This window comes from Podarcis tiliguerta (assembly GCF_965153285.1).
Source record: "Podarcis tiliguerta genome assembly, chromosome: 1".
In the NCBI taxonomy this organism is placed as follows: domain Eukaryota; kingdom Metazoa; phylum Chordata; class Lepidosauria; order Squamata; family Lacertidae; genus Podarcis; species Podarcis tiliguerta.
In genome coordinates, this window is record NC_139534.1 from 31001747 (window position 1) to 31025200 (window position 23454).

The 23454-nt window shown below is 43.2% G+C and overlaps 1 protein-coding gene across 9 annotated transcripts in view; it reads right to left on the reverse strand.

Annotated features, from left to right (window-relative positions):
• Positions 1 to 5703: 5703 nt before the first annotated feature.
• The window catches only part of TANK (TRAF family member associated NFKB activator), a 35609-nt gene continuing 17858 nt past the window's right edge, over positions 5704 to 23454 (reverse strand). For 5 of the 9 annotated variants that reach the window (XM_083411018.1, XM_083411016.1, XM_083411019.1 and 2 more), the window contains 5 exons: positions 18192 to 18371; positions 17076 to 17149; positions 15895 to 16013; positions 13338 to 13906; positions 5704 to 8432 (listed from right to left, as the gene is read on the reverse strand). In XM_083411018.1, the coding sequence (XP_083267144.1) occupies positions 8259 to 8432; positions 13338 to 13906; positions 15895 to 16013; positions 17076 to 17149; positions 18192 to 18371 (1116 nt within the window). In that variant the 3' untranslated portion in view covers positions 5704 to 8258. The remainder of the gene's footprint in view (positions 8433 to 13337; positions 13907 to 15894; positions 16014 to 17075; positions 17150 to 18191; positions 18372 to 23454) is intronic. The other 4 variants (XM_083411021.1, XM_083411022.1, XM_083411023.1 and 1 more) reach the window with 2 other exon arrangements.

Here is a 23454-nt window from a genome sequence, read left to right on the forward strand (position 1 = left end):
CTCTTCTCCACCATACAGCTTTCCATTCCTGCTCTCTCCCAACTTTTTATCCCCATCCCAACCGTCAGCGTTCCATGGCCACTGAATATACTGGACACCATTTGTGTGTGTGTGGTGGGGACACACTTGGGCTTCATTACCAAATCTTTTTCTTCTTGTGCAAAGCTTGGGGATGCCAGTCTACCGATACCTCCCTCTTTGGCATGCATGGGTGGTGCCTTTTGGGCAACTTAAACAACAGCACTCACCTTTGTGCATGAGAAATAAGAGGGAATTGTGGTTTCCTAAGTGTCACTAAGGGCTGCACCTTCCAACTACTTACACTAGATTTGGGGCTTTTAAATTTTATACTGGAAACCAGTTTGTAATTTCTGAAGGGAGGCTTAAAGAAACATTGCATCCGCTTACATTGAAGGCATGAAATCATTTGAAAACTTTGAGGATAAGAGAAAGGCACATTATTATTAGGTAGGGAATAGAGGTTCCTAGGTCAAAAGAAATGGAGAAATAACAACAAGCATGCATTATTATTAATTATAATATTTATTTATATCCTGCCTTTCCCCCAGAAACGGGAGTCAATACTAACAAAAGTCAAATGACTAGAAACTCTCGATGACGGGTTGCAAGTCCAAGTATTGCCACTCCTTGGTTAAAAGTGGGTCACTAAGTCGTTTAATAAGTAGTCTGAGCAGCAACATCTACAAGGAATTAGTAACCCATTGGGACAAGGCTGTTGTTTCTTTGCAGACTCCTTTAGAAATACCCTATTTTTTTACTCATTCTACTTCAATAAACTGATGTAGCCCAATTCTGCTGACACCTAACTTGGAGCAAAAATGGACTTTTACAGTGCAACCCTATATATCTTTACTCAGAAGTAAGTCCTAATAAGTTCAATGGGCATTATTCCCAAGTATCCACAGAATTTAACTTTTAAGAAGGATAAAAGCGTCACACACACACATATAGCTTGAACTTCTAAGCTCTTGGCTTTTTAAATTGCCCTAGGCTGAAATGTGTATGAAATAGTGCTGCTAATTATATTTGTATGTATTTTAAACAGAGATATGTATTTAACCCACTTTGAAGGAGTGTCTGCTGGCTGAAAAGCAAGATGGAAGGATTGTCCACCAGCAGAAAAGCAGGACAGAAATTATTATTAATAACAATAACAATAGCCCTAAACGTGCTTGTTTGAACTTCCAAATAGGACTTCCAAATAAACACCCATAGGTTTAGACGTGCAGAGCAATGCATGTAGGTCGACTCAGACACAAGTCCCCCAGGTAAGTCTGCACAGGATCTCAGCACAAGTCCCAAACAAGGCCAAAGGCCATATAAAGCAGCAGGCTATCTTTAGAAGGCCTCCGCAATTCCTATGCAGAGTTGATGGACAGCACTCCAAGTTTCGAAACCACAGGTTCTAAAATGGCCTGTGTGCATAGCAGTCAACTCCTAGGGACCGAGATCCCTTCGCCCCCCCCCTAAAATATTTGGGCCTCCACAAAGTTGATGAGCATTGTCATTCAAATAATGTGTGCGCGCCACGTCTTATGATCTATTATGTGGGCTGGGGATGACCTGTCACCTGCCCCTTCTCCCATATTTTATTCAAGTTGGAACCCTTGCTTGTGGGTATGCGTGTGTGCCTGTAGGTCCAAGTTCCATAATGAAAGCCGGTCGGATCAAGGCCGATCTAGTGAAGGGAACGCCTCCCCCCCCCCATGCCAAGGAGCCTTCCTTCTCCCCGCAGCAAAGAAAGAACAGGGGAAACCCGGAGCGCCAGCCGGTGGCACGCCGGCCTAATTGGCCCGCGCAAGATCACAGCCACGGCCGCCCTCGCTCGGCGCCCCCCTCCCGCCCGTGTAATTAGGGGGTGGGATTATTAAAGGCAGCGGGGGATTCCCTCCCCCCCCCCACCGCATGGCTTTATGGAGGGGAGTCAGGATTGCACCCCCGATTCGTGGAAACGAGCGCGCGCGCCTGTGCGCTGGGGTGTGCAAAGCGGGAGAGGGTTTGCTGGGGGGAATGAAGGCAGCGTTTGCGAGGAGCTTTTCCCTCTGTGGCGCCGGGGAAGAAGAAGAAGAAGAAGGGGAAGGCGGGATCACGGCGAGCCGAGGGAGGGAAAGGCAGGCAGGCAGGCAAGCAGGAAGGAGGCCGTCCTGATTAGCATGCAGCAGCGCTCGCAAGCCCGGCTCCATTGTTTTAACACCTCCCCTCTCCTCCGCGCCAATCTGTCACCGTTCAGCAGGCGAACGCGGCTGCCTCGAACGCGGCTGCCTCAAATGAGACGGATAATTAGCTGCCCCGCACGAATGGCGCACTCTTCTCACCCCTGATTGCTATCACCTTCTTGCTCCTGGCAGTTTTGACACCTCGTAATCAGCCTGCTGCTTTTTCCTCTTTTCTTTCCCTATTTCTGATTCCGTCCCCCCCCCACCCCACCCCCGTTTTCCTTCAGGTTCCCCCCTCCCCTTTTCTTCTTTTTTTAAATAATAAAAAATAAATAAAAAAGTAAAATAAATGCAACGCCAGTTGCCATTTGGATTGAGCCTCCACTGCTGAGTTAACCTTGCATGAATCGTAAGGAAAGAGGAGGGGAAGAGGATGTCGGAGGGCGACAAAAGCGCTTCTCCTCCGGGGCGCGCGCGTATTTTGAGGTGGCGCGGGCAGCTGTGTCGCTCGGCTGCTTGTGCCTGGGTAGCCTCGGCGACTTGGGTAGCGGAACAGGTTTTTGTGGTGTCGCGGTGGTGGTGATTGTGACGCCCCCCACCCTACGCCCCCTGCTCAGCTTCCCTCTCCATGTTCTGGGGGTCGAAAGAGAAAGGCTTGGGCCTGTGCGCGCCAAAGGAGAGAGTGAGAGAGGCCTTTCCGCAGCGCGCCCCCTTTAGTCGACAGAGCGGCGCTACAAGCGGGGAGAGAAAGGCGCGCGCCCGCGCCTCCGCGCGCCCCTGCACCAAACCCCTGGCAAATGTCAAATGGCTGATTTAATCTAATCTAAAGTTTATTGGCGGGCTCCGAAGGCGAAGGGGGAAAAAGAAGCCCAAGCTGAGTGTGGCAATAAACAGACTGCAGAGGGAACCTCCAGAAAAGGACAGAGCTGAGACCTCAAATTAATGTACTAAATTTCCCTTCGAAGATCGCACCCCCTCGATGAACTAGTGGAATCTGTCACAAGTGTGTTTCCCTCGCTCCTCTAACGAGCGGTGACAGTCTAATTACTGGAGCTACAAGCAGCTGGCGAGGTAGCCAGAGAGAGGGAGAGAAAAGGTGTGTGTGTGAGAGCGAGCTCACACATGCAATAAATACATATATGCTAAAGGAAAAACCTGTGCACGGAGCAGCCACGGTTGTGGGAACCTCACCTCAGCACCAGTCTCTCCTCTCCCACTCATGGGAAGCCTAAGTCAGCTCTGGGAGCCTCAAATCCACTGGCACCTGAAGTGTGCTTTGTGGGTCCAACTATGGATAAAAAGATGCACCTGTCTCTTGTAAGGTGTGGGGAGCAAAGAGAAGAAAGACCAGCACCTCTGAGAAGGTGGAAAAAAGCAGGGACAAATGTCTTTTTTTGGCTCTGCCGCTCCCACTCCGCTTTCCTCCACTACTTGAAAAAATAATTTGTATCCCTGTTGGGCTCAATCCTCTTTTTAGGAGTATTAGTGTTTCCTACTGCCTGCGCTTCCCCTGGTGAGCATAATAAAGCAGATGTCCCCGCTGGCAGCAGTAGCAGAAATAGTCATTCGCCCTCAAAAAGTTGCGTTTAGACTGGAGGGTGCTCAGGGTGCAAATTTACTTGCCTACCAGCACCTAATTGGAGCAATGTCTCAAGTTTCCCCAGGCATTTGGGTAATGCCAATGATTGAACCCCCCCCCATCTACTTATGTTCTTAATTATGCTTACGTATTTTTATTACTGTACTTTACTTTCCGCTATAAATTTCTAAGCGACTTTTTATCGTGAGAAGCGATTCATAAATTTAAATATGCAGCATTCTACAAAGATGTGAAATTTGCATTGTATGGAATTTTGTATAAGCTAAACTCTTTAAGATGAAGTAGCTGCTGTACCCTCATAGCATCTGATGCCTAAGCTTACTTATTCTTTGCTGGCTTGTTAGATCCACTACTAAGTTGAGTGGCTGAAAGGGAGACGGCAGAGCATACTGTGAGGCCCAGATTCAACTAATGCAGTGTGCTGGTGGAAATCTGTAAAAGGGTTCCTGCTAGAAGTGCAATGGGTCTTCCCCCCTTCAAATCTGCTGCAGTGGGGAGAACCCTCCAGAACACATGTGTGTGTGTGTGTGGGAGGAACCATTCTTTGCAGCATGGAAAAATATGCTGACAGAAAGATCAGAAGAGCACCATGTTGACTTCCTCTCAAATATAAATTAAGTCAACTGCTTTGCAGTCCTTCCTTGATCTTTCATACACTGGACTGCTGGTGTATCTTAAGAGTTGGAAGATGAAAAAGGAACGTGAAAGCTTCTAGAAAATGATATGCAACCAAGTGTTTCACCCCTAACAGAAAAGCTCCAGTACAGAGCTTCAGCTAGTCAGCCTTGCAGGACACTATCTAAGCCAGCCTTTCTCAACCTGTGGGTCCCCAGATGTTGTTGAACTACAACTCCCATTACCCCTAGCTAGCAAGGCCAGAGCTCAGGGATGATGGGAGTTGTAGTCCAACAACATCTGGGGACCCACACGGTGAGAACCGCTGGTAGGGAACCTGTGACCCTCCCTCCAATTGTTAAAATACAATTTCCACCAGCTAAGGGAACTAGGCAAGCATAGAATCATAGAATCATAGAATCATAGAGTTGGAAGAGACGACAAGGGCCATCGAGTCCAACCCCCTGCCAAGCAGGAAACACCATCAGAGCACTCCTGACATATGGTTGTCAAGCCTCTGCTTAAAGACCTCCAAAGAAGGAGACTCCACCACACTCCTTGGCAGCAAATTCCACTGTCGAACAGCTCTTACTGTCAGGAAGTTCTTCCTAATGTTTAGGTGGAATCTTCTTTCTTGTAGTTTGGATCCATTGCTCCGTGTCCGCTTCTCTGGAGCAGCAGAAAACAACCTTTCTCCCTCCTCTATGTGACATCCTTTTATATATTTGAACATGGCTATCATATCCCCCCTTAACCTCCTCAACCTCCTTTCATAAGCAGATGGAATAGGAGTCCCAACAGGAAGGCCACAGATTACCCATCCCTACACTTAAGATGTAAGGGGGCCAAGCAAGCAAGCTCATTCCAGCCCATTTTCATTTTTTTCTACCTAACTCTCAGTGTTTGTAGTACCTTACTGGCCTGTTTCTATTTGTTTTCTTGTTTTGGAAGGGGAATCCCCCCCCCCTTTAATGCTGTGTTTTTGAAAAACACTTTTTTTTGTACTTCTGGGGATTCTGCTACCCCACTTGTTTCTGCCAGCACTGTTCTTTCATGTAGAGAGAGTGATATGTGCCAGCTCACAGGAAATATAGGAAGGGAATGTGTGTAGAGAAAAACCTAGTCAATGCAAAATACATGACTTCAAAAACAACAACCCCAGTTAGCCCTTTATTATACTGCCATCGCATCTTACTCCTTTTAAATTCAAGATGAAGCCCCGTTTTCAAGAAATGCGGTTCGTTCTCTTTCCAGAATACACCCTGAAGAGCACAATTCATAAGCAAGCCTAAAGAAAAGTCTCAGAACGTGTTATGTCATACATGGATTTTTAAAAGGCTTGGCCTGGTAGTTTTATCGGAGTTAAGACCAAACACACATTCTGGGTCACACCAGAGCCAAAACCCTGCACAATGCAGTTTATTTTAGCACAAAGGCAGTTTACAGTTTTTCAGAAACAGATGAGAGGCCGTAACCAAAGTTGTACAAAAATGTCTATATATCCAAATGCGTTTAAATTATGCAAGACATCCGGGTTTTCTCCATCCTTTCGATTTGCAAAATTGGGACTTTTATGTAAATACTAGACATTTGGGAAAAGTGAAGAAGTTTAGATATTAACAGCATATACAGACAGTTTTTAAACTCCTAACTATATAAAATTATTACATCTGGACAAAAAACAACAACAAACCAGTCCAAGATTATCACGTTGCAAACATGATCAGCTTGTTGAAAAATATTATACTGGGGGGGGGGGGGGCTTGAAGTGTCTCAGGTAAAGCCTGATGGCTATAAAACGCTCAGAATTAACAACTTATTTCACCTCTAAAATGGGAATGTTTTGTTTTTCAAAAAAACTCACCACAAACATCCCCATGCAATACCCCAATAAGGCTAAATGTTTGTGTACTCATTATATATTATTAAAGCCTTTTACAATGTTCATCTCAGCCCCATTTAGCTGGTGAGACATGTTTTTTGATGCAAACAGATTGTCTTCATCCAGGGCCATCTATTGTTCTGACATTAACTATTGCCAGATCATTGACAAACCTAGTCCAATATTGCCTCTTCTGTCTGGCAGAAGATGTTCTCTGCTCTATTGCTGGCTTACGGCTCCTCCCTGCAACTCCTGGGCCCTTCATCTACCGACAACTCTCGAGGCCTCAGGTCCTCCCACTTCCCACCAACAACCAAGACTGGCAGCCATTTCTGCCTGCTCAATTGGCAGGAATTAAGGCATGCTTCCAGCTTCCTAAAGCTGGGAGAGGGGGATGAGGAAGGAGAAAAGATAATGGTGAGGAAAGTGCAAAAGAGCTGCCTGGGAAATTGTGAAGGATGGACCTAGGATCCCTATCTTCCCTCAAGATGCTTGGGAAGGTAAGTATAGGAACACAGGAAGCTGCGTTATATCAAGCCATATCACACTCAGTACTGTTTGTACTGACTAGTAGTTATTTGCCACGTTTTTCAGCCCTATCAGGAAATGCCAGGGATTGACAGTGGGGTCTTCTGCATGCCAATAATATGCTCTACTATCGCGCTACCACTTTTCTCCACAAAATTAACATTTATTGCAAGCAAATGCTATTATCCTCTACTGATACTTATCAACTATATCGGATAGGGGAACGGGGAAATCCACACGGAAACAGTTTCCCTGTGTGAAACTGCCTTCTCCACACCCAAAATTAAAGAGCTTGCTTACACATCATCACAAAGTCAGTGACCTGGCTTATGCAGTTTACAAATCACAGGGTGAATTTGTTTCAGTTTAGGCACCATCTTCTTCCCTTTGCAAAAGGGACTTTTTGTTTTTTTGAGATTGGGAGAGAAGACACGCAAACACTGATTGTGCGAGTCCAATATTTATGCGGTAAACACGACACCATAGGTCAGTTTGAATATTCTATGCTAGCCTTAAAGAATGGAATTTATGTTTCAGGAACAGGAATCCGCATTCCCAGAAGCAGTTTTGTTACTATAGCAGTGATATAATTTAAGTGAGATCACCTATGTGAGACCACTCACCAATTCTGAAAAAGGACAAAGCGAAACAGCGAAGCCCTGCTCTAGCTAACTTTTTATTCTGTTCCAAATGGCCTCCTGGAAAATTGCTTGATGGCCACTAATCATGGTTAATGTCTTTACTAAAGGCACTGATCCATTTATGTGTAGCACTGGCACACTTAGGACCAGTAGCCAAGAAGGATGGGCCACTGGGCCACTACCACTAACTGCAAATGAGCCAGCCCATATGGCAAATGCATTTCTATGTGATAGGATCAGCACAGAGTAAGAACAAAACTAAGGGTGCAATTCTAAACCAGGTGGAAAGTGAAGCTCCATTCTGGACACCTCTGACTAATTCATCTTCCCAAAGCCCCCCCCCCCCCCTTACAAACCTGGTGCACAGGGTGGGGGAGCTGAATTGCTCTGAAAGCACTGCACTGCATCTGTTTCTAGCTGGAGTTCAGTACTGTATCATTCACGATGGCAAAAGTATTTGTTTCGATGGTCAAAAAGATTCCAGAGAATAAAAGTGAAAGCAAAGGCACAATGGTGTTATAGTTACCAAGTCAAGTCCTTCTTTCCCTCCTCGACCAGATAGTCGCAATCTTCAGTTCTTCCCAACCCCTGTTCTCAGGAAGATATGCCTTTGTTGGTGGCATTGCGGTTATTTTTCTTTTATGCATTTGAAATTGGCTAAAATCGTATTAACACAGCTCCGGGTCGGTTCTGGTATAGATGCTGTGCAAAGCTCTGGAATTACAATGCACAGTTGGGCTGGAATCAAAGTGCAGCAACACCTGGTTTCAACAACAACAACAACAGCAACAACAGAAATCTGTACTCCGGTGACACTACGACTTCAAGTTGAAGTGTGAATTCAGATGCCTCAGAAAGTCCTCTGATGTACTAGATGGCGGGAAAACTTTCTGACAGAATTCACATATTCCAGTCTGATCAAGTTCCGAGTCTGCAGAAGGAAGTGCCAATACATCATTGTCTTGAGTGTGATATGGCTCCCAGAGCGGCTGTAAGAAGCAGAGGGTAGAAAAAGAAGAGATATGAACACAAATATTTTACCAGCTAGGGATGTTGCTGCTAGGTAGATCTAAATATGCGGCCTCAAATGAATACTCATTGAATGAAATCTTGCCAATATTTTCATCAGCTAAAACACATATTCTTGATAATTCTAGATTGATAAATGCATATACTATACTTTCATATTTCAATGCATGTTTATATCAGGGCACCGATATTCAAATTACATGAAGATTACGACCGAAGTGGTACCCCCATTTTAAAAATAAACACCAAGAAAATATATCTTACCAATCACTTCGATCATGTAACTTATGAGGGCATACAAGCAACTTGGGCTCAGAAGCCTTTTTAAAAATAAAATGTATATAATTTATATATCTAATGTGTGAAAGTGTGCCTATGTACATGTGAGTGTGAGCATACAAAGCCTCTATGTCATTCATATGTACCAGGATCTCAAAAATTCTGAAGCAAAGTGGTTTATTTTTTAAAAAAGGGGGGGCACTCACAATTTCTCTGAGTAATTTTTTTGTCTAAACAATATTTAATACTGGCCACAACGCCTTAGCAGATTTCTGTTGTGGCCTTTTTTCTTTTTACTCTGGTCAGTCATCAATCCACGAAGAACACAGGCTAATTAGGTGTAATTACATCAAGTTCTAACAAACAGTCTACTTTTCTGTTGGTGTAAATTGCTTCGGAAACCTGTCTAGGCACTGACGCGTGTTTTAAATATCACTGCGGAAGTGTGCTTTTAATTACTTATTTGCAACTCCACCTTGATTTAAACTGGCAGTTTTAATAACTGTAATAGGAGTCATGACTAGATGGCCACAATATGCATGCTGTATTTGAAATATTTGATCAAATTCACACCAGCTGGAGGGCCTTAGCTTGCAAGTGTTTTACTCATTGAGTTTTGAGCTTGATTCAGGCAGGCTCTACTGCAGGGTTCTTGCCTAACACACATTTATTCAGGATTTTTATTATTTTATTGTAGATGGCATTCAGCTGCTACTGTAATTTTTATTTTGGATCTCTGCTGGTAACCCCACCCAATTCGTATGGCTACGAATATTTGCAAGAATGTTATTGTTAGAAGTGTGAACCAATTAATTATCTGCCTTTTAACTGACTGAAGTTGTGGTAACATGAGAACTGATTGGATTAATCAATGCTGGTGCTTATTTTTAAGATACTGAAGAAAGCATGCACTTAAAAACATGGCTTTCAGTTTGTGAGCGCTTGCAGTCCTAAAGATGAATTATAGCTCAAAATAAATTAAACTATGCAACCTTCCCCCTGCCAAATAACACTCATGCAAATGTTGAAGTGTTGTGTGGAACTGGAGCTACATGCACACATTTACATGGATGAAAATGCTCTTAATGTTTGTTTGTCTCAAAATCAGGAGCCCTGCTTGCTAGACTAGCTCCCCAGGCGACACAGAGTGAAGGGATGAATCAAAATCCTAATCCTTCAATTCAGTCTCTATTCCTGTTTTCAGTATTACAGTTTTCAATCCAGGTGTTTAAGAAACTGCTATATACTAAGGAAGCAGGCTCAAGTTTTTATATTTAGTGTCTGCAAGGAAGAGCTAAATTTATTACATCAGCTGAGAGCCACAGCTCTAATGACTTACGGTTGCCAATTACACTGCATTTAAGTTTCCTCTCCTCGTTGTTATTTGTTAACGCATGTACTAAATGCATGACAGAAAGCTCTTGTCTACAGGAGGGGTGGGAGAGAATATCAGGCAAGTAAGAGGGCACTATCAGGATGTCAGCAATGGTGAATAGTATAGAACAAGGACTTATGTGCTTTCAGTGTGTCTTCAACCTGGCCATTTTTTACCATGCAAACAGGATGGTGGGCTGACCCAAACTGTCTTTGTGTGAAAGTGAAGCCATGTTCTCCACCAGGAATTGCTGTCACTGTCTTACAAAGTACATTTCAAATCAGACCCTGCAAAGGTTTTCAGGCCAGCTCTACAGTTCGTATGGGCAAGCATGAGGCTATCATCGCAGCTCTCTCAGTAACAGGGACGGAGCCCTTTTAACATGCCTTGTGAATTGGGACCCTTATTTTCAGCAAGTATTTTGTGACTCCATTTTTCACATTTTCCCTACTGCCGCTAAAAAGAAGGGGGGGGGGCGCTAAGCACACATTTTCAAATGATGGAAACTTTATGCAACCTATTGTTAACTGGACTCAAAGTGATGAGATTTTGCATCTCCCTTAAACTAAAAAGGTACGAAAACAATGAGGAAGCAACAAGAAAGGTAACAAAATGTTTAGCAAATCTATGCAGCTGTCAATTTAGAAGATTTTAAAGGAACGGTCGCTTTTATTTGCCTAGGTGATTAGAGAAAATGCACAACTTTAATCAAAGACCTTCCTGTATACAACGAACAAATATCGGAAGTATTTTCTGTCACCAGTTGTCTCTCCAAATGTAGACACATAAAATATCAAGGCTTCCTGACTACTACTAAATTACAGCACAGGCCGCTTGTATTTTAAAATGTAAGCTTTTCCTTATTTTTCAAGTATATGAATTTTTATAGTCTCACGCCCTGCACATTCTGACAGTTCAACACCAATTCTTATGCACTTTTAAAGCGGCATGCTTCTCTATCAACTTGCAATCACATACCAGCTGTTTCACATGCTTTAATATACAATGCAGAGTGCCATCTACTGAGAAATGAATAGTTAAAAAAACAAGCAGGAGACATGATGGAGAAAAAGAGGAAGAAGAACGAACAGATGATTTATAAACCACAGGAATCTCAGTGGTAACAGAAGAAATAGTTTCATTTGCTTTGATTCAGCCCAACTCAGAATTTGGTGCGGTAAAGACAAAAGCAAAAACTATCCAGGCATCAAATAATTCAAATGCAAAATCTAGACCCCTAATATAGGATGAAAAAAGGAAACTAATATGAATATATAATAAATAGTGCATTACCAAACTGCAGGTCATCATTATTATTTTAGGATGTAATAGACAGAAGGCACACTCAGGAATTTGGGCATATGTGTCTAAAATTAAGAGTGCTACAATGAACTTGGGAAAAAGTAAGAGGTGTAGCTCATTAAATCTTCAATAATTTGTAGCGAGGATCCATTACTCATAAAAGTGGTGACTGTAATTCATGACTACATTAACACTACGCAGTGTGATCAATATGCCTCCTAAAACCTGCGCACGCTTGCACTTTAATTCATCTGCTTTCAACAGGGTTAGTCGATTTAGATGACAGTAACGCCACGGTAAGTATGTTAAACAGATCACAGCAGAGTTTTAAAGAGGTATTTGCAAAAAATGACGGGCATGCTTATCAGTTTTAATATGGATCATTTCAGATCAAACTATATCCTCTCATTCTGTGACTGCCGAAAATGGCAGATCATCATCAAATAAGTTCACATGGGTTTAAACCAGATGTAGCACATGGGTTTAAACCTGCCAAGTTCCAAGAGGTTAACTCCCTATAAGTGTGTATAGGATTTCAGCCTAAAATAAACCAAAGGAGGTCCAATCTGCCACTAGCAACAGATCTTGAGAGGCCACCTCCCTTTTTCTTAAACATTGGAGAGGCAGCGCCATGAGAGAGGAGAGAAAGAAAATAAGAAAATTGGGGGTAGGGGGAGAAGCAGCCTGCAGTGAGGGGTGGAAAGAAAGGAGCAGACAAAAGGATGGGAGAATGGCAAGTAGCCAAATAACTTTTTTTGGTGAGGTTTGAGGAAGCCAAACTGGAGTCACTTCCGAATTGAAGCCATACATGTTGCCTGCTCACAAAACTGCCTAATGTGGAAGGATTACATGCACACAAAAATTCAGCAGGAAGCTAAAATAAATGAACATTGGTTTTGTACATATGAAGCAGGAACAGTTATCAACTTAGAACTGACCCTGGAACACGGAAAAGTGCAGGCACATGTCTTTCATCAGCTTCTCGCTCCATATTAAAAAAGTGGTTGTGCGATAGGTGCAGGGGCTTTTGAAAAAAAAAAAATCCTCTGTGCACATAATCCAGAGCAGACTCCCACAGCATGTATTAGAAGAAGCAGTGTGCAATGGTTAGAGCGACAGGTTATGGCCTGAGAAGACATTGAGTTCAAGCTCCCACTAGATCAGACTATTTGTCCAAATAGCCCTGTACTGTCCACTCAGACTGGCAGCAGCAGTTTGCCAGGCAGAGATGTGTCTTTCCCATCACTTTCTTTTAATGGGAGGTGCCAGGGACTAAATCTGCAAACTCCTGCATGCACTGAGCTATGAGATGATAAAAGGGGTGGGAGAAAAACATATAGGCACAAATAGAGAAAAGGCAGAATAAAAATGTAATAAAAAACAAACAAAAAGAGCTTCCCTGTTTTCTACAATTCCAGAGATGACTATGCACACGCACCTACAATGTGCACACAGAAATGCCTGGAAGAAAACCTGCACTGACTGGAAGAGAGGTGTGTACAACAGACTGCCTGTGTGGGCATTTGGCCTGGGGTCTACATACAAGAAACGAGCTTAAATATACTCTTCAGTCATTCAAATATCCCTAGCTAGAAGGCCCAAAAAGATTAACTTGCAGCCTAGTTTCAAAGCATGCTGCATCAGCAGATGGAAGGCTTAGAATAGGGAATACCGGCTGCTGGTCTAAACACAATATCACAAATTATGACATTACAGTGGTGGCACAATGATATCAGGCCGTTGTGCTAATGCAAACGTTTTGAATCAGAGCAGTGGGCAGATGGGATAATAAATGTTGCACCGGGTACGCATTAGGTTGAGCAAGTTCAGCTACCTGCTCAGTTTTACAGCTTTACAGTATCATCACCATCATATGTAAACACAAAAGGAAATAGAAAACAGCAGATACCTGCTGAGGGACTCCAACAGGGCTCTTGTTATCTTCTAAAGACGGAAGTTTTATTTCAGGGATATCTTCATCTGGAAAGACAGTGGCTCCAAAGTTGTATGCATAAGGCACTTGAAAACACAGAGGGTTGTCCAAAGGACTCTGTACGAGTGCGTTTGTGTGGGCGGCTGACGATTTGGCTGGCAGGTTATGTGCGGCTGAAGTGCTTGAGTCAGTGCCATGGCCCTCAAACATGTTGCGCTTCACCTCGCTGTAGCTCATGTCCTGGTCTCCAAGGTCCCTATGAAACGGCTGATCTGGAAGCATGTTCTCAGCCATCACAAGACAGGGGATTCCTGGAGCATCTGGGGTGCTCTCCAAGAAAGCAGCATCGTTGTCTATGGGTGGGAACTTGACATTAAACTGAGAAAGGGACTCCACAGAGTTTTCTTCCTCATCCTGCCCTATCCCGCTTGGAGGGGTGGATGGGAAGTGTGGGGCACCTCTGTTTAGATCCTTTTTAACCCAAGGATTACAGAGGTCATCTGCTTGTTCATCAGTGCACTGGATAGGTGTGGAGAATGGAATTTCTGTAAAGACAGGTGAAAAGGAAATGATTAAACAGTACCTAAGTCTCTGGTTTAAAACACGTAACTTCAACTGCCTGACAAATTTAATTTCCCCAAAGACCAGCAAGGTCAATTTATCAGTTTGACACACCACAGACTGATACTGTGACTCCTCCATGCCAACCCATTGACTCCCGTATACAAGAATAAAATTTGCCAGAACTCTCGTTTGGGGCCAAAATTTCAAGCCCCGCAATTGCCCTTGTGCCTTGCCATCCCCAACGCTCTCCACTAACAAGATTTATATACCGCTTAACCAACAAAACTTCTAAGCAGTTTCCCTAAAATGTTAAGATTTAAATATTAGATATACTATATTTCATTTCCATAAACTATTAGATAATATTAGATGTTTAAAAACAAGTTAGGCTAAAACTTTTCAAAATAAAACCCATTCGCCAGACTTATTTTCGGGGGGCTGGGGGCTGGGTCTCTCTCACTACTTAAGATAGAATATAATGATGATATTTATATTCCATGCTATACAGAAAGCATTTTCTAGACACTATGAATAACTCTACCTATTATTGCGATTTCATTTTGGCAAGAATTGGGTTGCGTCACAGATAATTTGTCTCTAGCTGAGGAATGACAGGTGACTGGATTGGTGTGTGTGTGTGTTTCTTAAGAAACTGTGGCTTATGCAACCATTTAAACACACGCCTAGTGTCTAGCCACGCACATCCATTTGCCACAGGGTGCCTTCAGTCCACTTTTGGCAAGCTACAAAAAAAGCAACTTAAATGCAGGTTAACTGTGGTGCACCGAAAAGGCAAACCTGAACTGAACTGATCCCTCGAGTGTGCGGTACATGGCTATCACCAGCTCAACACATGCTGGCCTCCTCCTATGGATGCTGCGCAATGAAGTTAGCTGTAAATGCCAGTACTAGAAATTAGGTGCAGTTACTGTTAGATGGCAAAAGTGTGGTATACAAGGTTTTGAGCAGCAACAAAACCAGTGGTTTAGATCAAAGATGCTCCCCAGAAGCCTCTAACCAGTCGTTGTTGGGAGTGCTGGTGTTGGTCTCTTATGAGAAGGATTGAAAAATGTTTATAAAATAAAGACATTAAACAGAATTAGGCTGCAATCCAATACCCAGTTACCTGGGAGGAAGCCTCACTGAACTCAGTGGGGATTCATTCTAAGCAGACATGCCTAGCACTGCATGCCTTCATCTCCAAAACAAAATGCATTAATTCAAAGTGCACGCAATGAGCTCAGAGCATTGCTGCACAAGCCCTGCCGAAATCAGTTTACATTACAGACAGGTGCTCCGCTCTCCTGCTTCAACAGAAATTGAGCATCTAAGGTTGTGCGGCAAACCGCAGCGAGGCATACACAAAGCAGATATTAAAATGCACTCCGATAGGTATCTGCATCTTCGCCTTTCCACACAACAGGCCAAAAACCTGCCGTATAAATTCCGATCTATATTTTTGCTCCTAGCCAGATAACTAAAGGCAGCGTCACTGATCATGTTGTTATCGAACGGAGGTGATCTCTGTACGACAGTTAGGTGTGTGGGAGAGAGAAAACAGGGGCAGCCTTCACTGGCGAAGGGAAGAAAGAGTGTTCACTGTGTTGCAAGCAGATAGGTCAAGAAAAACAAGGCAACCGGCAGCTTCTCAAGACATGCACTCGCAGCAAAATGAACAGTCACATCACACTGCACAAGTGGCGTGTGTGTGTGTGTGTGTGTGTGTGTGAGCTCTTTCTCTCTCTTTTTCTATCAGACACACACACATTTCTTTTTATATTTTGGTCACCAGGGTTATTGCAATGTAGGACCATTTCATCAATTATAGAGCACCACACAGAAGTCAGGGCAAGTCCCGGGTAGCGTTGGGAAGCGTATGCATCATATACATCACATTCCAAAAACGAAGCATGTTTTTCCCCCCAACTGAAACAGCTGAATCACAGTAAGAGCTGCAGTAAAGCGATACCAGTTACAGGTTCTCTCCGTAGTTTAAATTTACTCAGCTGGTCCGTCTGTGCTTTAGCTAGTGCACGTATGTGATGAAATTCTTCCTTCATGCCCCAGAAAACAGCCTCAAGTTCGTCCCTTCCAAAAATAAAATAAATAAAAATACATTATTTCAGATATAAAGCACCACGTTCTGTTCCACTCTTTTGTCTTTATCAAGCCTAACCCTGGGAAATTTTGGCACCCGCTATACCTGAAAGCCAGACTCAGGGAATGGGAAGAGACACGATGTACGAGATCTGTGACCTGATATTGCAGCGTTGTTTTTTTATAGAAAAACAATAATCTGTAAAGCAGCCGGCATGTGTGTTGTCGTCTCCCATTTTGACTGCATTTAACCATTTCCCCCTGCACAGTCTCCTCGATCTAAATGGCTGCTATGACCCCCTCTGGGGAAAACAAACATATAGGCATAGCATAGGTACTGCACTCATCTTTTTTTCTCTCTCTCTTTTTCTAATAGGCCTTAATACCAGGGACTGGGAGCCAGTTTATACCAGGGAAACGGTGCAGATAGATGTGTGCTAAAATCGCAAGCACCGTTGCTCTGATTAAAACAACAACAACAACAACACAGAGTGCTCCAAGAACGGCTGTGTGCACCTTTCACAAAGCAGTCTCTGCCATGGATGGAGACAGGCAAACCCTGAGCAGGGCTGCTGTGGTACATAGCACAAGAGGCCCTAGTAGGGCAGGTAGTGGCAGACTTTGCCCATTCCCCCTCCATAGTGATAGAAGCTCTGAATTGGGGAGCTCCAGCTCAGCTCCCGAGTCCCTCCTTGTTTCAGGGCTAGAATGCCCAGGTGAAAACAGGTTCATGAACACTAAAGGGGGCAAGCAAGGGCACAGGGAGCCAGCCACTTGATCTTCCATCCTGACTTCACATTCAGGGGACAGAGAAAGGGATGAGGGCCGTGCTGAGGCACAGGGTGCAGCCACTCCTTTGACCAAACCTGCCGATGCTCAAAAGTGTCTCTAGATACCTTTTCTCAATATTTAGCAGTGGCAATGGAGAACAGGAGCGCTCCTGACTTTTTAAAAATCAGAGAACGAGGGTAAACATGAGATGATTACTAAAAAGAAAACAGGTTCCTTAAATAAATAAAAAAAATAAGGGGGGGGGGAATAAGTGTGATGTACCTTTCACAGGCAGCTGTACCGAAGGCCCCCAGAGATAATTCCTGCCTAGATGAAGCATGTTTTCCATTCCTTGCCTTTTAAAAAAGATCGCAAGTATAAACAAAGGAAGAAGCTTGCATTTATAACAGCCTAACAAAATGAATCAACACATTAAACAGGCGCGTACAGTAGCAGCTTAACAATGGCACTAGCCTTCCCCTCCCCTTTTAATATAAAAAAGTAAAATGCATTTGTTCTAAATAATGGCTTGGAAAATGTCTTAGATGGAAACTGAACATGTCCACATCCTCATTTACATGAATGCACCAGAAGATTCCCAAAGTATTTGGGTGGATGTTGAGATGAGTGGGAGAGGCTATATACACCGATACAGAGCTTACACAGAGGACATGGTTAATCTGCAGCTCCAACAGTTAATTCTCTGAGCTTCATTTCCTTTTCATTAGAAGATTTTGTCATTATTCACCCCCCTTTCTATGGAATATTTTTTCTTCAATGTTTTCTGGTATTTGATCCAATCCTCTTCAAACAAATGATAAAACTGGGACAGAGAGCCACATATTCTATGCATCAGATCATATATATATATATATATGGCCAGAAAACTATCAGCAGAGACTCTACTACATACCTTCAATAAGCTGGGCCAGGGCTGAGACCCTGTGTTTTATCATGCATGAAGAGAAGTTATTATATTTGACTACCACCTTGTGGGTTAGCACAGTATTACATGGGCGTTTTATTCAAAAGCCTGAAACTGAAGTTGTTACGATAATCCGTCTTTTATATGGCTTTCAGAAACTTTGAAAGGTTGTCTGGCAAAATGAAGCTAACGTATTTGTCTCTGAAGCACAAACACAAAAGGCAAGGCTGAAAGTGCACTGGCTTTCCAAAACTATACTCCGCAACAGGTAGAAAAGCATTTGAAAAACGACTGCTTCCAAATTATATGCAAAAAGGGGGAGGGAATAGAGCATGTGCCACACATGCGCCAAAGAGCCCAAATACATGGCCTAATCTTCATTCTACAAGGATCATCTGCATGAACAATTTCCATATGCATACAGTGTTATTTATAGGCAGAGATTTGGGTCTCCCTCCCCTTGATAATCTTACCTCTTTCTCGTTTCTTGGTCCTGGCATGGAATTTTGTGCCTCACTTATTTCTTTCAGCTGTTTCTTCAGAAGCCGTATTTCATCTTCTTTGATGGCGATAATAGATTCAAATTTCTTTTCTTTCAAATTGCTTTCCTCTTCGGTTTCTTTTAACTTTACACTCTCACCGTCCAATTGTTCCTGAAACGGAAAGAAGCACATACAGCACAGTTGGCTAATTTCTCAGTCTTTGAGGAATGCCGTGGCAGAATAGACTACTACAGGCTAAATTAACTCTTAGCAATCTGTGAAAAAGGCAAATTCCATGTCAGGGATCATTAGGGAAAGGATCGAAAACAAAAGCTGCCAAAATCACTAACACCTTTGTGCAGATGTATGGCCCCACCCAGCACAGTACTTGGAATCTGGGATACAATTCTGGCTGGTGCACTTCCAAAAGGATATTGCAGATCTGGGAAAGGTTCAGAAAGGGGCAAGCAAAACGAGCAGGTGGCTAAAGCAGCTCCCCTATGAGGAAAGGTTACAATATTTGGGAATTCAAAGTATGGGGGGCAGGGGGAGAAAGGCAAGTGAGGTGTATAAATTTATTTATTTATTTATTTATTGACTTACATGCTGCTTGCTGGTAAAGAACCTCAAAGTGGTTTACAAAAGCATATCGTTTCTATGGGAAATTTCCAACCAGTGTGGTCTTGTAGCTATTTCGAATTCAGGCCAGTTTTAGCTTACTTTACTTCACTGTAGATGTTACACATGGGTGAAAACAGCACCCACCTCAGACATATAATTAGCTGTCGTACTCAAAATACGGCCTGATCCACACACTCGGATCCCTGTGGCATTTTAGCAAATTTCCATCTCATGTGGTGGAGGAAAATATTCTTTCCCGATAGATACCCTCCAAAAGCCAAAAATCTTAAAATATTCACTGGAGCAGGGGGACGGGATTTCTGAATCGAAGAAGTCTAATAGTTTGCTAAAAAATAAATACTATGGGGAAAGTAAGACAAAGAGAAATACAAGAACGAGGAGGCCATCGAACAGAGGTGAATGCTGGGAGATTTAGGACAGACAAAATGTGCTTCCTCATAGAATCCCTTTGTTTAAATAACTGTCTTGGTGCAGATGCCTTTGTCACTTTGTGTGAAACACACAATGGAGCTATGGAATTTGCTATCATGATGGCCACTTATTTAAGATGCCTTAAATAGGATTAGACAAATTTGTGTATGATAAGGCTCTCTTTGAGGTTCAGCATGCCTCTGAATACTAGTTCCTGTGGAGCCACAATGGGAGAGGGGTGAATGCGTTTGGGGACTTCCTATAGACACCTGGTTGGCTACTGCAGCAAATGAGATGCTGGACTAGAATGGTCTTCAGTCTGATCAAGCTGGTCCTTTCTTTATATATCCTTAAAATGAATTCAGCCCTGTACGCACTACCCCATCAGGTTAGGCTGAAATAATTAATAACCATTTATGGCAGCATGAAGTTATATCTCATTGTGGACAATTATTCAAAACAATTGTGCGTTATTTTGAATACTGAAAATAGTCACCGTAGCGGCGTGCATATTAGTGCCTATAAATGTGGGAAATGTTGTCTCATTCCATTTATACACTCTGCTCACTAATATTTAATTAGTTTTAGGATGTGCTGGGATCAAGATAAAGTACATTTAAAGAAGGTGACAATAGTCTTCAAGGGTTGTAATTTCTGGAACAGTTGGAATGTAGCTATTTAGCACTTAATGACTTAGGATTTTTGCAAGACTCAAGCTATAAAACTTCAAAAGGGGAGAAATTAAGGCTTTTAAAAAGTCGGCTCCTGCAATGTTAAACCATTAATTTTCTATATAGGATGACATTCTATACAAAAAGCAGGGAGGGGGGAGACTCAGCAAGGAAGTTATAGCAGCAGCAAAATTGTCTTTTTTTTAAAGGCTGAATTTTCCAGCTCTCAAGGGTGCATGACATTTGTCAGTTTTTTGTTTTGTTTTTTTACAAAAGGGAAACAGAACCATAATTCACTCAGCATGTGTGTGTAAACTCAATTTTATTTTTTTTGCAGGGTAAGTGGGAAAGAAAGGCACATGCAAGGCATAGTCAGAAACAAGGAAACAAACAGTGCCCTAGATTTTAAAAAATGACACAAAATCAGGGAGCTGATGCTGCAAAGGAAACTTGAGAGGCGTTGTGCTCCCATAGGGTTTTGTCTGTTTATACGACGACAACTAAAATATCTGAAATAAATTTGCTACTGCTCAAACTCTGAAAAATAAAACGATATTATCAAAGTAAGCAACGCCCTTCACCAGACACTTATATTTGGTTAAAATAAAAAGGTTAATCTGACTGTAATGGCCCTTGATCCAGAGTGTGTTATTTGGCCAACACCCCTTACAGCTCATCCCACAATGCTGGTAAGTCCCTCCACTGACTGAGAGCTGAGGGAAAGATTCCTTGCAGGAGTTTTGGCTCTCAGTCACACCACGCTAAATACCGTCCTTTTGTTATTGCTGCACTCCATGCAAATGGCGAAAATAACAGAAGCCTCATGAGAGATTTGCTCTTTAAGTGTAAAGCAGGACCAAACGTAAAGGTTCTTGCAAGCAAGAGAAAAAAGAGGGCTAGCAAATGTTCTTACAGCACCAGCCTCTGCCTCACAAACTCCTTTTCCTTTTGTGACTTCTACTGGGCTGAGGGGCCAATTCAAACACTTGACAGGAATGAAGGCCGCCAGTGTGTCCATCCAGTGTTAGGATGGCACCTGAGGCAGGAAAAGCGACTCCACAGAGCCAGCCGAGCTTGGCGCATCCCACATCCCACTCCAGGAGAGCCAGAAAAGGACCTTGCTGAGAAATACTGCTCTTTTTTGCGTATAAGACGAGGTTTTTTCATGTTAAAATAATGTGAAAAAATTGGGGTCGTCATATACACGGGTAGTGCAGAGGAGAGAAGGGATTGTTTGCTACCGCGACCAGGAGATTGTAAGCGGTGATGGTGCGGGCGATTGGTGGCTGTGGCAATGGCTGCTGCTGAGGCAATTGTGTGGGTGATTTGCGGTGGCTGAGGGCGAGCGGTCAGACGATTGGTGGCTTCTGTGTCGCATGCTATCGGAAGTGTTGGTCAGGCGGATCCTCCCCCCCAAAAGTTCAACAACTCTGGGCAATCTCCCCTCATTTTCTTAATTCTGAGTCTTATAAACGGGGGCATCTTATACATCTTATACATGGGAAAATACAGTAGCTAAGCCCTGCCCATGCATCCAGAGCCCCACTGCCCCAGGGCCATTGCTTCTCAGGCCTGTTGCTCCATGCACAGCCCTGGCAGTCAGAACGGGTCTGGTGCTCAGCCAATTCTAACAGTGACAAAACAAAACAAAAGCGTACTCTCAACAGGAAGCCTCGGCAATCTCATCTCTCTCTCTCGGTGCCATCTCTCTGACAAGTGTAGCTGTTTCTAAACACCTGTTGGCTGCATTCACAATTTATATTTTAGGTGCGCTCTTTAAAAACGCAATGTGCAAAGTAATCCTAAGGCAATTACTTTCAATGACTCAGTGTCAGACGGAAAGAAACTCGGTAAGGTTACTAGGGACAGACTTGGTTTGATGCAATAGATGAAAGGGGCTTTTCTCTACAGTCACCTGTGGCTGCCCACTTCCTCCCAGAGGTTTGATCACCCAAGCAATTTTCAGCTGGAAGTCTAGAAATGTGGCATCAAAGCACCACCCGTGTCCCATTAAAGTGAGCACAGTCGGACCTTGGTTGTTGAACGCCTTGGCACTCGGACGTTTTGGCTTCCAAACCCGGAAGTGTTCCAGTTTGCGAACGTTTTTCGGAAGCCGAACGTCCGTTTTGCCTGTTGTCATTGTTTCCGGGACCAATCAGCCAATCATAAGCCGCACCTTGGTTTGCATCTGTTTAACAACCAAGGTATGACTGTATTGAAATGTTACAAGATCACACTTTCATCTCCAAAATGTGGTGTAGTGGTTAAGAGTGGTGGACTCATAATCTGGTGAACCAGGTTCGCGTCTCCGCTCCTCCACATGCAGCTGCTGGGTGACCTTGGGCTAGTCACAGTTCTCTGAAGTCTTGCAGCCTCACTCACCTCACAGAGCATTTGTTGTGGGAGAGGAAGGGAAAGGAGAAAGTTAGTCACTTTGAGACTCCTTTGGGCAGTGATAAAGCAGGATATCAAATCCAAACTCTTCTTCTTCTCTTCAAAGAGCCTTTGGCCATCGTGGCAGATTGTAGTCCGACCAGGCAGACTTAAACGGATTGCTCTAAGGCAGGCATGTCCAACCGGTCAATTGCGACCTACTGGTTGATTGTAGGATGTTCCTGGTCAATCCTGGTTGATCTTGGGATCCTTAGCGATCACCAGCCCCGCCCCCAGCTTAACAACTCTGTTCTCTCCTAAAAAAAGCTGGGCAATGACAATGGGTAGATCACTGCCAGTTTTATTATACCGGGAGTAGATCGCAGTCTCCAGATAGGTAGATGTGCCTGCTCTAAGACATGCCTTATGAGGCAACTCTTCCTATCTCAGTTCAGGTTTTATGGGCTACCACGTGATGGAGGTGGGCAGCAACTCCTTCTGGATTCAAGTCATTGTAACTCCAGTTTTATCAATCATATTTAGCAAGAAAGCTGTGACCATGTTAGCCTTTCTCACCCCCATTAAACTTCATTGAATTGTTTTCATTATACCCCAAAAATCTAAATAAACCCAAAACCAAAAAAAGAAAGAGAAAATGCAAAGTCTGCTATCAAAGGTAGAACTTAATCCTTGTCTCCTACTATTAGTCTTTGAAAGCTTTTGTGAAATTGAAAATGGACACCAAGACTGGATTCAGACATGGATCTAGCAACTAAGCACCATTTTCCGAATATTGGATTGTGTGGGCCCATGTGTAGTCCTCTTGATGCATACAAAGTAAGGTGGATGCACATATCTTCCATCCTTGTCTTCCATCCTTTCTACCTTTTCTAAACTGGGTGCACAGATATCCATATTTAAGCCTGTACAGATGTCACACCATGTGTGTGACCAGGGGGTGAACACGTGACCCTTCCAACATATTTATAGTATCGCTGATTTGTAACTGTGTAAAAGACTGAAGAACAGTCTCAAAGATAAGCAAACAAATCAGAATCAGAGGTGAAAGGAAGATTTTGGCACTGGAGTGTTCAAACATTATGCCTTGCAGCCCAATCTTAGCACAACAGGTCTTAATTTTAAAAAAACAACACATT